The 16,989-nt window shown below is 38.5% G+C and overlaps 1 protein-coding gene across 3 annotated transcripts in view; it reads left to right on the top strand.

Moving 5' to 3' along the window:
- The window catches only part of SLCO5A1 (solute carrier organic anion transporter family member 5A1), a 119,743-nt gene that overhangs the window by 52,790 nt on the left and 49,964 nt on the right, over positions 1–16,989 (top strand). For 2 of the 3 annotated variants that reach the window (XM_045861152.1, XM_045861151.1), the window contains exon 4: positions 2,081–2,295. The exons of the other annotated variant lie outside the window; for it this stretch is intronic. In XM_045861152.1, coding sequence (XP_045717108.1) covers positions 2,081–2,295 — 215 coding nt within the window. The remainder of the gene's footprint in view (positions 1–2,080; positions 2,296–16,989) is intronic. 3 annotated transcript variants of the gene reach the window in all.

Here is a 16,989-nt window from a genome sequence, read left to right as displayed (position 1 = left end):
AGCATTATGATTATTTCATGTGTTAACAAAGATTTGTTACTGTAGACCGTTAAAGAGTGCAGCTGCTTTGCTCTGCTTAGAAATGCCCCCCAACTTTCGTATTACTGTTTATTCTCTATAATTATTCTCCTTCTCGTGTATTTACTCTCACTCTAGGCCACTGTGAGTGTACCTTTAATGTTTGTGTATGATGTAAGGCAATGGCTCTGGCTGGGCATGAGGGATTCTGAGTGCAGAGCTACATAAAAACGAACAACACAAGCTACTATGAAGTGATTGCTGATAGGGCGGGTGTTTTATTAGGTTCCTTTTGTACATTGTCTATTAATTTTGATGACTCCAAAACAGTTATTATCATCCCTCTTTTAGATGAGAAAGTGGGTTCAGAAAAGCACAATAAGTTCCCGAGGCTCTTAGAGCTAGTAAGTGGTAAAGACAGGATAGAAACCCAGGTCAGTCTGGAGCCACAGCTCAAGGACGGCCCCTGAAGCTCCACTGCCTGCCCTCTTATGGAGAGAGCATGAGAGGTCTAGGGATTTGAAGGGTGGGGAGACTGAAGTCAAGTCTACAGAAAGAGATTCAAGAAAGGCTGATGAGCAGGGCCAGGTTAGTAAAGGCCTCATGAGCAGACAAGCGCTAAGTGGGCCGGATGTTTTAGTAGCTATGTTTCCTGCAGACAGATGATTATTTTCTCAAAATTTATCTCATTCGATGTATTTATGTAAGAATTTTTTTCCATACCTAATCTAGGTCAGGCACTGTGTTTGGAATTATATTCTGAATAATTGAGATTGCTGTGAGTCTGTCTTGAGCAATCTTCTCAAAATAAAGCTGCTTTCTGATTGGCTTCAAATCTTTATTTAATATAACTAAATATGATTGAAAATAGTACACTGGATTATTAATGACAGATTCTAGGAATGATTCTCCCAGCTAAACTATGACCTTTAGCAACTAACAATACTATAATTGAAATACTAATTTTATAAATGAATTTCCACTTAGCAACTGGTCTATATTTTTGCTGGGTTGGATCCAACATTCCCGATTGCAATGCTGCTCGCATTGCAGTTACAACTGACAGAGTGTGATGCAGAGGACAGAGCCTGAGCCTTCATGAACTTGGAGACTCTAAGGACAGAGGATGGAGTTGAGGACCCTAGTTTGAAAGAAGTGACTGTGTTAGGTAGGACCAGGGGCTATTTGCTGAGAAATAGGGAAAGAAGAGGGGACTGAGAAATTGCTGCCCCTGGGGACTTATGAGCGCAAGAAGCCTGGGGCCAGAAACACTGAGCTCTGATGCAGGGCTAGAGGTTGAGTTCTACTGTCTGTACTTCCTTCCTAGTTTCTGCAGCATGGTGACCTCTGACCAGTTCAAAGGCAGATTCTTGATTCTGCAATACACAAGTTCCACTTCTCCTAAGAATCTTTCTGACACACATTTCCCCTCTCTGAACTTTTATAGGATACGTGGTCTATACTACGTGATCTAACACTTAACTGTACTTTCTTGCATTTCTTGGAGACATATTTTTTAGTTTGCTTATAACTAGGTTGTAATTATTGAAGTAAAGAATCAAATGAACTGTCTTTGGTGGCTCAGAGCATTCAATATGTTGAGTGCTTGCAGAAAAATATTTGAGCAATTTAAAATACATTTTACATGAGATATTAATGATTTTTCTTCTAAGAAAAAAGTGTCTCTACTGGTCCACAAAGCATGCTACAGAGTCCATATTATTTTTCTATTAAATTTATGAGTTATTGGCTTATTATAGAATGCACATTGTAGCAGAACTAACACATGTGCTTAAAAATACCTGAATGAAGTTCTTGTCAGGTTGTTTATTATAATCTTCATTATAATGCAAGTATAATTATTGGGTAGATTTCTCATTTATACCACAGCAAGGGAAGATTTCTAAACTTTCTTAGTTTGTTCAGCTTCCTACTGTTTTATAGTTGATGAGGGCCGAAAGGTTTTTTTCTGGAGAATTTTATCACCACAAACTTCTACTTTGCTAATTTGTTATCACAATGCAAAAGCCATAAATGCTCTTCACGTTTCCCAATTTTTTAGGTGGAGTGGATTCCTCCTTTGTGCCATTGCAATGTTTCTTGTGATATTCCCAATGTTTACTTTTCCAAAAAAGCTTCCACCTCGACACAAGAAAAAGAAAAAGAAAAAATATTCTGTTGATGCTGTTAGCGATGATGATGTTGTGAAGGAGAAATCGAACACTACTGAGCAAGTGGACAAAAAAGTTTCTATGGGATTTGGAAAGAATGTCAGAGGTAAAGTATGTCTCTTGAGTGAATATGTGCACGGTAGTTCAGATCTGTGTGACTCAAACTGTGGTCCCAGGCCAGTGCTGCCCACCGCTGTCAGTGGTCTGAGATGAGATAAGTACTGAAATCGAGCTGTAAGTATTGTGAAACTTTTAAAGACATTTTGACAGTCATTATGCCTGTTGAACCTAATGGTGACAATAACAAATTGGGCTTGTATTTTGTATGTTTTTTAAAGATTTATTTTCCAATGATTCATCTTTAGTGGATTTTGCAAAAGTATTGGTGCATGATAGACAGGAAATGATAATAATGATCAAATTATTCTTTCCCGCAAATAGTTTGAGAAGCACTACTTTAGATCCAAAGATACATTTATTTATGTCAATTACTATACTTAGAGATATCTGATTTTTAAAAATATTGTACTTATTGCATTATATGATGAATGGTTTGTTACAGGGGAATAGTGGGTTTAGTAATATGGCCTGATCCTTCCTTAAATACCATATAAAGTCTACCACTAGACGGGGACCCCACTCAGCAGTGGCCTGGCCAAATGCTTGTTAAGTGGACAGAGAGAAGGGTAGCCAGAGGCTGAGCCTCCAAATCAGTGTAAAAAGCACCTAAAAAGTCTCAGTGATGTGCAGTGATCTGTTTTTTCATTTTTATTTCTCTTAAAAATAGTGACCTTATTAAAGCTAGATTAGGCCATCTCAAACCTAAACAATTTAACTGAATCTCAACCAGCCAGCCTTTGTTCAGCAGTCAATATATCTGCTGAGTGGCAATAAATCCCTTCAAGAAACCTACAATGCTGCACTCCCATTAGTTTCTGCTATTTCCTGAATTCCCTGAATTGATTTTTGTGAAATTATGAAGCAGGACACTGGTCACACGCTCACTGTTTTAGGTACAATTCACCCAGGCACATTGTCATCTCACTTCGACTACATACGCAGTGAAGCAATAGAGACATCCACCTGGCCGAGCAGGAAGTCACTGCCATAGTACAGAACTGTCCCCACAGCCTAAGAATGGTAACGTTTAGATTGGGCTGTTTTTAATGACTGTACTGTTCAAAGCAAGTGCAGTGACATGTCTTTGGAAATGCTTCTTTCCTGTTAAGTTTTAGATTTGCCTCCCACCCTCGTCATCATTTTCTGACAATATGTATTTCTAAATTGCCAAAATGACTCCTTGTACTGTTATAAAGAACTCCCTGGATGCCGCTGTGGCCTGAGCTCTCACCCCGAGGACCAGGGTCAGCCCGTCATTTTTCGTGGATGTTTTTATGGATCATGATGGTTATTACCAAAGGAGTGGTTTTGGTTTTTTTTTTTTTTTTTACAATTTAGATGAGAGCAAGGATGATATAAAAAATTTACAATACAGGAATAGATTTAGACTTAGAGTCTTAACTTACAGAGAGTAAAAGTAAATTCAAGGGGAGAAATAAAGGCATAGGTAAGCTAAAATTGTATGTTTTATAGCTTAGAAATAGATGACCTGAATGTGAAATATATGCTGTATTGGATAGTAGAGAAAAGACAGAGAGAGGGTCGATACCAAATACCAGCAGTGGAAATGAATGCTGTTGGGAACAGCATGAGATGTGGTGTAGATGACGCTGTCAGGGCCCTATCCACACTCTGGACCTTCCTGTCTTCATGGTGGAGGCTGGGAAACTGCAGGGATCCTGCTTGAGACAGGTTCAAGTGCCAAGAAATAAACACCCTGGCCTCCCCCCGCCAAAGCAGTCTTAACCAATGGCTGATAAACACCCAGCTGCCTCACCTCATGGGTGAGACCGTTCTTCTGTGTGTTTCTCTGTCCTTTGTAGGCTGCTCTGTCTGCCTGAGCATCATGTTCACATTCCCTGTCCAGTGTTCCCTGAATCTCCCAAATAAACAACTTGGACTTGAATCCTCCTCTCAGGACCTGCTTCTGGGGGAACATGCACTTTCTTAAGCAGGCAGGTTCAAAAGTGATAAAGTCATCACCAAGTTTTAAAATTATTTTTCCAAGTTGAATCTATGCATTGTTTTGTTGGGTATCTTCTTGTACTGCTAAGGTTGCTTCCTGCCATCTTCTCTATGCTCAGTTTCATGGTTCAGGATGTTAACTTTTTTTCTTTTTATTGAATTTATTGAGGTGACACTGGTTTACAAAATTATACAGGTTTCAGGTGCACAATTCTACAACACATCATCTTTACACTGTATTGTGCATCCATGACCCCAAGTCATTCTCCGTCCATCACCATTTATCCCCCCTTTACCCTCTTCCACCACCCTCCTCCCCTCCCCCACTGGTAATCACCACACTGTTGTCCATGTCCATGAGTTTTTCTTTTTTTCTTTAATGCTCAAACCCTCCACCCCTCTCCCCACCCAGCCCCCACTGACAGTTGTCAGCCTGCTCTCTGTGACTGTTTTGCTTGTTAGTTCATTTTGTTCATTAGATTCCACATGAGTTAAATCATAGGGTACTTATCTTGACCTAACTGGCTTATTTCACTCAGCATAATGCTCTCCAGGTCCATCCATGCTGTTGCAAAGGGTAAGATTTTTTATTTTTTTACAGCCAAGTATTATTCCACTGTGCACATGTACCATAGTTGTTTTATCCACTCATCTACTGATGGGCACTTAGGTTGCGTCCAGCACTTGGCTATTGTAAATTGTGCTGTGATGAACATTAGGGTGTATAGGTTCTTATGGATTAGTGTTTCAGGGTTCTTAGGATATAATCCCAGCAGTGGAATTGCTGGGTCAAAAGGCAATTCCATTTTTAGTTTTCTGAGGTAACTCCATTCTGTTTTTCCACAGTGGCTGCACCAATCTGCATTCCCACTAACAGTTCACTAAGGTCTCCTTTTTTCCACATCCTCACCAACACTTGTTTGTTGATTTACTGATGATAGCCATTCTGATAGGTGTGAGGTGGTATCTCATGATGGTTTTAATTTGCATTTCTGTGATGATTGGTGATGTTGGACATCTTTTCATTACATCTATTGGCCATCTGTATATGTTCTTTGGAGAAGTGTTTATTTAAGTCCTTTGCCCATTTTTAACTGAATTATTTCTTTTTTGATGTTGAATTTGACAACTTCTTTATAAATTTTGGATATTAGTCCCTCATCAGATGTATCACTGGCAATTCTGTTCTCCCATTCAGTGAGTTGTCTTTTCATTTTGTTGATGGTTTCCTTTGCTTTGCAAAACTTTTTAGTTGGATGTAGTTCCATTTGTTTATTTTTTCTTTTCCTTCCTTTGCCTGAGGAGATACATCAGAAAAAATATTGCTGTAAGAAATGTTCAAGGTATTACTGCTTATGTTTTCTTCTAGGATTTTTATGGTTTTGAGTCTAAATATAACTCTTTAATCTGTTTTGAGTTTTTATCATGTATGGTGTAAGATGGTGGTCTAGTTTCATTTTTTTGCATGTATCTGTCCAGTTTTTCCAACACCATGTTTTGAATAGACTATCTTTATCCCATTACATGTTTTTGACACTTTTGTCAAATATTGACTATAAAGACATGGGTTTATTTCTAGTCTCTCTATGCTGTTCCATTGATCTATTGAATATATGTCTCTTTTATGCCAGTACCAGGTTGTCCAATATGTCGGCATAGAGTTGTTCATATTATTTTCTTATAAATCTTTGCTTTTTTTGGTGTCAGTTTTTACTTCCCCTCTTTCATTTCTGATTTTGTTTATTTGGTCCTGTCTTTTTTTTTTCTTGATGAGTCTGAGTCTGGTTAAAGGTTTGTCAAATTTGTTTATCTGTTCAAAGAACCAGCTCTGGGTTTCATTGCTCTTTTGTATTGTGTTTTTAGACTATTTCATTTATTTCTACTCTGATCTTTGTTATTTCCTTCAACTCATTTTGAGCTAAGTTTGCTGTTCATTTTTCAAGTTTCTTTAATTGTAAAGTTAAATTATTTGAGATTTTTCTTCCCTGAGGTAGGCCTGGAATGCTATAAATGTCCCTCTTAGGCCTTTGCTGTGTCTCATATATTTTGGACTGTTGTGTTCTCATTTTCACTTGTTTCAAGTTATCTTTTGATTTCTTCTTTAATCTAATTGTTTTTAAGTATATTTTATCAATTATGCTATTACAGTTGTCCCATTTTTGTCTCCCCTTTATTCCTCTTCACCCTTCACCCTCACTTCCACGAACATTCCCCCTTTTTAGGTCATATCCAATGGTCATACATATGAGTTCTTTGGTTTCTCCATTTCCTATACTATTCTTAACCTCCCCCTGTCTATTTTGGACCTACCAATTGCACTTCTTATTCCCTGTCCCCTTTCCTTCATCTCCCCACTTTCCCTTTCCACTGATAACTCTCCAAGTGATCTCCATTTCTGTGATTCTATTCTTGTTCTAGTTGTTTGCTTAGTTTGTTTTTGTTTTTTAGGTTCAGGTGTTGATAGTTGTGAGTTTGCTGTCATTTTACTGTTCATAGTTTTGATCTTCTTTTTCTCAGATAAGTCCCTTTAGCATTTCTTTCCTTCCTCCTTTCTTTCTTTATTTAATTTTTAGAGAGAAGGAAAGGGAGAGAGAAAGAAAGGGGGAGAAATATCAATGTGTGCTTGTCTCTAGTTCAACCCCTATTGGGGACCTGGCCTGCAACCCTGTCATGTGTCCTGACTCTGACCGAACCAGTGACCCTTTGATTTGCAGGCTGGCACTCAATCCACTTAGCCACACCAGCTGGGGCAACATTTCATATAATAAAGGCTTGGTGATGATGAACTCCTTTAACTTTAACTTAACTGGGAAGCACTTTATCTGTTCTATTCTAAATGATAGTTTTTCTGGGTAAAGTAATCTTGGAGGTAGGTCCTTACCTTTCATGACTTTGAATACTTCTTTCTGGCCCCTTCTTGCCTGTAAGGTTTCTTTTGAGAAATCAGCTGATAGTCTTATGGAAATACCTTTGTAGGGAACTGTCTCCTTTTCTCTTGCTGCTTTTAAGATTCTCTCCTTCTCTTTAATCTTGGGTAAAGTAATTATGATGTGCCTTGGTGTATGCTTCCTTGGGTCCAACTTGTTTGGGACTCTGAGCTTCCTGGACTTCCTGGATGTCTATTTCCTTCACCAGATTTGGGAAGTTCTCCATTATGTTTTCAAATAAGTTTTCCATTTCTTGCTCTTCCTTTTTTTCTTCTGGCACCCCTATGATTTGGATGTTGGAATATTTCAAGTTGTCCCAGAGGTTCCTAAGCCTCTCCTCGTTTTTTTGAATTCTTGTTTCTTCATCCTGTTCTGGTTGAATGTTTATTTCTTTTTTCTGTTCCAAACTGTTGATTTGAGTCCTGGTTTCCTTTTCTTCACTGTTGATTCCCTGTATGTTTCCTTTATTTAACTTTTTATAGCCTTTACTTTTTTCTCTATTTTATGTCTGTATTCAATCATTTCTGTGAGCATCCTGATTATCAGTGTTTTGAACTCTGCATCTGATAATTGGCTATCTCCTTGTCACTTAGTTCTTTTTCTGAAGTTTTGCTCTGTTATTTCTTTGTGCCATATTTCTTTGTGTGGGCACATGTGTTACATTGTAAAAGGCAGAGCCTTAGGTATTCACCAGGGCAGAGCAACCTGCTTTGCTGTGCTGTGGAGACATATGTGGCCCAAGAGGAGTCCAAGAGGGAACAAGGCCATTTGGTCAGCTCTTGGCCAGCTTTCAGTTACTTTCCCTGCTACCCACAAGAAAATTGGGCTCTTCTGGTGCTGATTCCAGGATGGGTGGGCTTGTGTACATTCTAGGACCCTGTGGGTCTCTCCAATGAACTCTCCCGTGAAGCTGGGAGTTTCTCCCACTGCCACAACCCCCACAGCTTTTTATAGTCAGAGGTTTTGAGGCTTTATTTACCCATGTTGGAACCCTGGGTTGTGTTGTCTGCCTTGCTCTCCAGTTTTTCTTCCCAGCTTATTCACATGCCAATGTAGGTTATCCCAGTTGTAGGGTATCCCAGAGCAAATGTAGTGTCTGCCAGCTGCCACCTTGCCTGCCCACTCTGCCACCTTGCACTGTGTCCTCTTCACCCCAGCTTCCCATCTCTGCCCCTCCTACCACCTGGATGAATGTTTCTTCTCTAACGCCTTGGTTGTCAGACTTCCATACAGTTTGATTTTCTGGAAGTTCAGTTGTTTTTTGTTTTTAAATTTGTTGTTGTCCTTTTTGTTGTGTGAGGAAGCAAAGCATATCTACTTACGCCTCTATCTTGGCCTGAAGTCCTTCTTTAATCTCATTATTAACCCATTTATTGTTTGGTAACATGTTATTTAGCCTCCATGTATTTTTGTGTTTTTCAGTTTTTTTTTTGTTGTGATCGAATTTTTGTTTCATACCACATTAGTCAGAGATAATTCTTGATATGATTTCAATCTTCTTAAATTGATTGAGACATGTTATGTGTCCTAACATGTGGTCTATCCTAGAAAATGTTCCATGTACACTTAAAAAGAATGTATATTCTGTGGCTTGGGAATGAAGTGCTCTGAAGTTGTCAATTAAATCTATCTCATCTAAAGTGTCATTTAAGGCCTTTTTTTTCCTTGTTAATTTTCTGTTTGGAAGATCTATCCATTGATGTCTGTGGGGTGTTAACATTTTCTACTATGACTGTATTACAGTCAGTGTCTCTCCTTATGTCTATCTGATTTGCTTTACATATTTACGTGCTCCTATGTTGGGTACGTAAATGTTTACAAGGATTATATTCTTTTGTTCACTTGCTCCCTTTACCATTAGGTAGTGTCCTTTGTCAGGATATTTCCTTTTAAAAGAAAGAGTAATTGGAGTCTTCTAATAGTGATGGGCAGTGGTTTATAAAATCAGTTTCCATTCTGATTTTCTCATTGGTATATCCAATAAATTCTCAACTTTTTCACACTATCCATGCCTTAATGGTGATGACTGCTGTCACTTGGGCAGTTAAACCTCCTGATTTAGACATACAGCTGGTTTCTTTCATTACTTGCACTTGTCCTGGATTCTCTAATTGTATCTAAATGGGAATCTCAAGAGACACTTTTTCCTGTTAAAAAGGAATTCTGTTTTAATGAGATGAGAAAATGAAAATGCTAAAAATGCTAAATCCTAAAAATGCCAAAAATGATTAAAATGATGTTGATAATATTGGACTAATGCTCAGTTAGAATATATAAAGTTAATTCATATTTATCTTTCACATGTCAACTTCCTTCAGATTATCTAATACATATCACCTATAGGAAATGAAATCAGTCCTAAAGTATTTAAACTGATGTTCAAAAAAGCAAATCAAATTTCTGGGAATCACTCTATTGTTGACATAATTTGTATTACAAAACTGAGATTCATTGTTAAGGCCTTGAATACAGAATGGTTATGAAGAGTTCCTCTTGAGTTAAATGTGAGCTTGATTTCCAGATACTCTTTTCCCTTGTTCTGTTTTCAGGATCAGGGCTTCTTTGGGTCTTTATTTTATTCAGGGTGGGAAAAAGTATGTTTACAGTTGTGAATACACAAAACACAGAGTTTATTCTTTTATTACTTATCAATCACATTATTTTTCCATATGAACAATGGTGGAGCTACCTTTGTCCCACCCTGTATATGAAACTTGGACGCTAATATTAGCTTCTTCAGAGAGGAGGTAGAAAGATAGCTAAGTTACTACTTTCTTAAAAAGAAAATGATTTGGGCCATACTGAATGGTGCCCTTTTGGCAAGTTCTAATGCAGAGAATGGTAGAAGAAAATGTACTATACTTTCCACTCTGTCTCCACATTGTAATGACAGATATTGGGAAAATCTGACTCAGTCTTTCTTGATTCCTATTATAAATTATGCAGGAATAAGACTGTTTTAAAACACCACAAAGGAGAAAGTAGAATTTTTAGTATGTCTGCATCACCTTTCTATAAAGAGATTAGCATTGATTGCATCAAAATCTCACCAATAAAAATAAACACTTAAATATTAAAGTGGATCAATTTTCATGAGGTTCAAGGTCTTTCAGTCTTCCAAATTTAACTGTTTATCTTCCTAAATGGAGAACTTTTGATAGCAGTTAATGATAAGGACAATTTTATTTTTGTGACCACTTTTAATTTTTTAAGCTTAATTGCTTAGCATTGTAATTTAGCATAAAATATAACCAATTTTTCTTTGCCCAGCTTTGTCTGTACTAGAATGTAATGTGCTTACAATACTAATTAAATAAAAAAGTTACTTTGAAGTAATGAATAGATTTAAGAGTCCATTGAAAATTACAGAACTTCGATCATTATTTAATTAAACAACTGTTCACTTTATAGAAGGTTCCGTCTTTGTACTGTGGCAAATACAAAAATGAGCCAGCCAGGTTTGCCCTCTGTGAGCTTACAGCCCACCTGGGGGAGACAGGACAAGGACAGATGGAGATATATAAAGACCATAAAGGAGGCTAGACACACTGGAGTGAGGTTCAAAGGCAGCGAGGGAATATGTAGTTGAGGGGTCAAGAAAGGTTTCATGGGAGGAGGTGGGATTTGTGATGAACTGTGTAATGCTGGGAGAAGTTCAGTAAGTAGAGGGGGGATGGTGCAAACATGTGCATGGGAGAGAGCAAAGCCAAGGTCAGACTATGCAGATGTATTTGAAAGTGCTGAATATGTCATAGTAGTTAGTGTATTGTATATCAGTGGCCGAAGCCTAGGAGATAAGGTTCAGAAGGTAAGATAGGATCATATTGTATATGGTGAGCTTGAATTCTAGCCTTTAACTGAGGCTGTCCCTAATGGGCAGGGGGAGGTATAAGCAGATGTTTGGCAGCCTTCTTTAGGCAGATCATGGAGGAAAAGGAGTAGATTGGAAGGAGGCCCAGGTAGAAGGCTATGAACAGAGCTGAAGTGAGAGGTGATGATGGTTTTGATGAGTAGAGAAGGAAAGGACAGAAGCTTTTTAAACTGGTCTCCCTCTTCTATCCTTGCCCCTTTCAATTGCTTTCAACTCAACAGCCAGAAGGATCCTATTCAAATGCCATGCCTCTGCTCAAAGCTTCTGTGGTTTTTGATCTCACTCACACAGAAGCTCCTTCCCTATACAACGTACTAGGGTCATGATCTTACCCATGGTTACCTGTTTTGATCTCGTATCTTTCTTGCAGTCTCATTTGTTTATTCTGCTCCAGCCACATTGGGTTCATCACTGTTCTTTTTATTTATTTATCTACTTACTTACTTGTTTATTTATTTAATTTTTGTTGTATATTTTTTCCATTACCATTTACTCCCCTTATACCCTCTCGCCCCTGCAATCACCACACTATTGTCCATGTCCATGAGTCCTTTTTCCTTTTTGCCCAATCCCTCCACCCACTAGCCTACCCCCACAGTTAGCTGTCATCCTGCTCTCCATCTATAAATCTGTCCCCATTTTCCTTGTTAGTTCAGTTCATTCATTATCCATGTATGAGTGAAATCATATGGTATTTTTCTTTCTCTGACTGTCTTATGTTCTCCAGTTCTACCTATATAGTTGCAAAAGGTAAAAATTTCTTTTTTGATGGCTGAGTAGTATTCCATTGTGCAAATGTCCCATAGTTGTTTTATTCACTCATCTATTGATGGATACTTGGGCTGCTTCCATATCTTGGTGACTATAAATAACTCTGCAATCAACATAGGAGTGTTTATGTTCTTTTGAATTAGTGTTTTGGGTTCCTTTGGATATATTCCAAGAAGCAGGATTGCTGGGTCAAAGTCAGGTCCATTTTTAATTTTTTGAGGTATCTCCACACTGCTTTCTATAGTGGTTGCACCACTCTGCATTCCCACCAACAGTGCACAAGAGCTCCCCTTTGTCTGTATGCTTGCCAGCACTTGTTGTTTGTTCATTTATTAATGACAGCCATTCTGACAGGTGTGAGGTGATGTCTCATTGTGGTTTTAATTTGCACTTCTCTGATGATTAGTGACATTGAGTATCTTTTCAAATGTCTATTGGCCATCTATATGTCCTCTTTGGAGAAGTGTCTATTTGGGTCCTTTGCCCACTTTTTAATTGGGTTGTTTGTGATTTTGGTGTTGAGTTTTGTAAGTTCTTTATAAATTTTGGATATTAACCCATTATCTGATGTATGGGTGAATATGTTCTCCCATTCTGTGGGTTGTCTTTTTATTTTGTTGATTTAAAAAAAATCATAAATGGGTGTTGAATTTTATCAAAAGCTTTTTCTGCATCTGTTGATGTGATCATGTGGTTTTTATCCTTCATTTTGTTTCTGTGGTGAACTACATTTATTGATTTGCAAATGTTGTATCAACCTTGTATTCCTGGAATAAACCTCATTTGTTCAGGGTGTATGATCTCTTTAATGCATTGCAGTATTTGGTTTGCTAATATTTTGTTGAGGATTTTAGCATCTATGTCATCAGGGATATTGGCCTATAATTTTCTCTTTTTTTTGTAGTGTCTTTATTTGTGAGAACATTGATGTGAGAGAGAAACGTCAATTGGTTGCCTCTCGTACATGCCCTGACTGGAGACTGAACTCGCAACCTAGGCACGTGCCCTCACTGGGAATCAAACTCACAACCTTTCACTTAGTGGGATGATGCCCAACAAACTGAGCCACACCTGTCAGGGCTCTTTTCTCTGGTTTTGATGTTCTGTTCTACTTATATCTTCTTTATCTCAAATTCTTTGTTTTATATTTTTTTACATTTATTTTGATGTGCATATGTTTTCTTCTGATGAGCGGAATCTTTAGATTTGAACCTACAGCTTGTAAGGTAAAAAGTAAATGGTAACAGGACTGGCAAAGAACTCCTAAAAAAAGAAAGCAGTTTCTTTTTTAAAAAATATTTTATTTATGTTTAGAGAGGGGGAAGGGAAGGAGAAAGAGAGGGAGAGAAACATCAATGTGTGACTGCCCCTCACATGCTAATGGGTTGTGGGACCTGGCCTACAACCCAAGGCATGTGTCCTGACTGGGAATCGAACCAGTGACTCTTTGGTTCACAGGCCTGTGCTCAATCCACTGAGCTACACCAGGCAAGGCAAGCACTTTCTTTATATTCACCTCAAATTGACTGTGGGGTTACTCATCAGACTAGTATTTACCATATATATGTATATACTCATTAGTGCCAGATTTAAACAAGCAGGTTTGTACTCTGGCCAGCAACCACTAATGATGTATTTTGGGCCCCATGGCTTCCTTCTCTGTTCACCATCTGCAGGTAATTATCTCAGGAGCTCTATATGCTTACCCAGAGGTGACTGTGGCATGCCACGGCCACCCATTGCCTTCCACTCCTTTATTGGTGGCAGAAAATGTGTTTGCATTGTGTAATGGAAGGGCAGGAGAAATTGAAATGCTTAAATAGGGAGCCCAGGGGATCATTAGTTTCAAAGAAAATGAGCAAGAATGAGATGGATGAAGTGAAAATGAGTAGGGCAGTTGGGTCCTATCTGGCCATGTTATGTATGAAAAGCAACTTTGGTTCTGCTTTTACAGAAGGATGTGACTAAAAATTGTTTGATGCCCCTGAGTAACAAGCATCAAAAAATTGTATCTGCTCTACACTCATGAAATACATGGAGTGGTGCGAGACCCCCAGAACATAAGGGGAGTTGTTGAGGGCTCACTGCATGGTGATAGTTTTTTTTCACCCACTTGTTGATGCACCAGAAGGTGTTAAAGTATACAGGTAGTAAGAATTTAAAGATATGAGATAAAGGAAAATTACATACTCACTTTGAGTACTTATAAGAGAAGGGAATCACGAGATTTTGTGGAGAAGTGTTAAAGGAAATGGTCTTATAATTTGAATTTTAATTTACGGATGTGACTGAATGACAATACAGAGAGGTCAATGTCATTGAAAGAGGAATTTTTACTTACATTTCTCCAAGAGAAGGATCCCGCCATGCCATACAGGGCCACAGGGGATGTACCAGGTTTTGGTCAGGAAATAAAGGACAGGAGCTGGGAGGAAGCTGTGGTCAAAAAGTCTTTATGGAGGTTTCCACGGGAAAGACAAGGCCGAGAGAGTGAACAGCTTGTGACTGGCGAGTGTGAACAATTCCAGGGGGCTGTGCACTGTAGGGGTGGTCTCTAGTTGCCTGGGGCCTGGCTCTGGGTGATCTAGGGCAGGGGTAATACTGGCTTGGTGTGTGACAGGCAAGTTGGTGGTTGGGACTAGAGACTCAGGATTGGTTGTTTTGCATGTAAAAGATATGTTCTCAGCTGAGCCCTTGCTATCTCTGAGAACTGGTAGTCAGCAAGATTTTGAAGATGTCAAAACACTTAAAAAGCATGATATATTAAAGCTTAGGTGTGATTGCCAGAGTGGACTCTCAGCCGGCCTGATTCTACTGTGACTGTCACATGGCATTTCCTCCTCTCTTCATCTCAGCCTCTCTCTTCACACCTTCAAGGACCCAAGGGTCCTGCACATGGGATCTGAAAAGCGCTCTATATTCTGCCATATCATGTTGTTTTATTATTTATCAATAAAATCCCAACCTTTTATATAACAAGGACCCCAACGTTAGTGTTCCCATTTTTACTGTTGGCTTTGTTGTCTATACCTAATATAAATTCCATATCATGTTTGACTCAGTCTATTTAAGCCACCATTATCTGCTTGTTCCAGTGACACTTCCCTCAGATTTTACTTTTATTTAAGAAGTTGGCATTATGTAAGACTTTGAGGAAAGGACTAGACTGGTACCCAAATATCATTCTAATTATTGAGATATATGCCTGGCAATATTTATCTTGAGGAAACTTCTCTGTTTCTTTGTTTATTTTTCTCTTGTATAAATATTTTTATTGAGCAACTGCTATAGGATGAAGAACTCAGGATACATATATGAAAAGTTACAGTCCATGTCCTTAAAGGGAGGTCAAAGGGAAATACATATAATAGAACATAAATCTTAAAATGGAGATGTCACATTCTAAGGAAGTTTGAAGAAAGAGGGGGAAGGGACTTCTAAGTCAGCTGCCTGAGCCAGGGAAGACTTCTCTTGTAAAATGACATATTGTTGCATCCCTTCAAAATTTAAGAGTTTTTGGATTGTTTTTGGAATATAAAAGTAGTGCATGCTCATGGTAGAAAATTTAGAAAATACATAAAAGTATGAAATACAAAATAAAAATGAATTCCAGCCTCATTCCTGAACATAGATGCTTACATTGACTTACAATGAAAACACATACTTTGAAACGCATACTAGAGAGAGGTGGTCGTCACACACCATTGCAAATATACTAAAGCCTTGCAGTTTTAGTGCCAGCCTGTCTTTATTGTAGGATTTCTTATTCAGTGATTTAAGAAAATGGTCACCGTCATGTCTCTCCTCCATCATGCTTTTCGCTGCTTCTTTGATTTTACAATGATGTAGTTACAAATGACACCAAGAAACCTACCTAAACTTTGTCCGGCAGCATAAAAACCAGGTATCTGCCTGCAAATTGATGGATGTAACAACATCTTTGCTAACTAAGGTTTTAAAACTTTGTGTTTTTGAAATAATTTTGATATCACATAAAAGCCACAGAAGATGCACCCAGAACTCTTATGTCCCCTGCACTCTGATTCTCCAATTGCTGGCATTTAACCCATCGGAGAAGTTGAAGACATGATACTCTACTGCCCCTAATACTTTCAAGTGTGTTTCCTAAGTATAAGCACACTTTCCTGTGTGACCACCAGGCAGCCATCAAAGTCAGGAAGTTCACATCGATCCTATATCACCATCTAGACCACAGGCCCCATTCAGATGTCACTGATTAATGCCCAAGATCCAATCCAGAGTCACATGTATTTAGTTTAGGTGTCTTCTTCATCCCTGTCAGTCTGGATAAGTTCATCAGATTTTTTGTCTTTTATGACCTTTATCACTCAACTTGGGTTTAATGACGCCACGCCCTGATTTATGCATTTTGTAGGCATACCACCACAATGATGCTGTGCTCAGCGCTTTGTAACAGAGGCCACACAGGGTGACTTTGCCTTGTTACCATTTGGGGGAACTTTTATCACTTGGATAAGATTATATCTACCAGTTTTCTCCACTCTAAAGTTAATAAGTATATTGCAACTATTAAGCAATAAATAATTTGTAAGTACCTTGTGTACAGTCAGTTCTCATTATTTGCAGAAGTTATGTTCTATAAAATCACCATGGACACTGAAGTATCCAATACCAACCATTGCTCTAGGGGAAATGCAGGGCTGGATTCCCGTCACAGCTTAATGGCCAACCCATTAATACATAACTTTGTTTTACATGTGTTTCTATTCAACAACACCTTATTTCATGTACATTGTTGATTCATTGACATTGAACCCATGGCCAGCAGCACTGTAACTCCTGCTTGAAAGAAGCTTATCTAACACACACATTTTCTCTGGAAGGCACATCCCAGCCTCTTGCATTTAGAAACGCTACACAGCACTTCAGCACTATGCTTGGGGGTGGCAGGACATTTTAAACAATAAAATCACCAAAAGCGCAAAAATGCAAAAAATGCGACAATGGGTTGTGAAAAGGACACTTGTTTGTAGTATGAGAGCTGAGACAAGAGGGCCTTGTGCAGCCCAGCCAAGAATGCGTGTCCTGCGACTCCCATGTTTTGCCATTTTGTGCATGTCCTCCATAGTCCATGTGCTGCCAGTGTTGATTTTACAGACACAAA

This window comes from Phyllostomus hastatus, unplaced genomic scaffold (assembly GCF_019186645.2).
Source record: "Phyllostomus hastatus isolate PE091 unplaced genomic scaffold, TTU_PhHast_1.1 phas_scaffold_21, whole genome shotgun sequence".
Taxonomy (NCBI): Eukaryota; Metazoa; Chordata; class Mammalia; order Chiroptera; family Phyllostomidae; genus Phyllostomus; species Phyllostomus hastatus.
The sequence above is the reverse complement of the archived record's forward strand: the minus strand, read 5'-3'. Positions and strand labels throughout refer to the sequence as shown.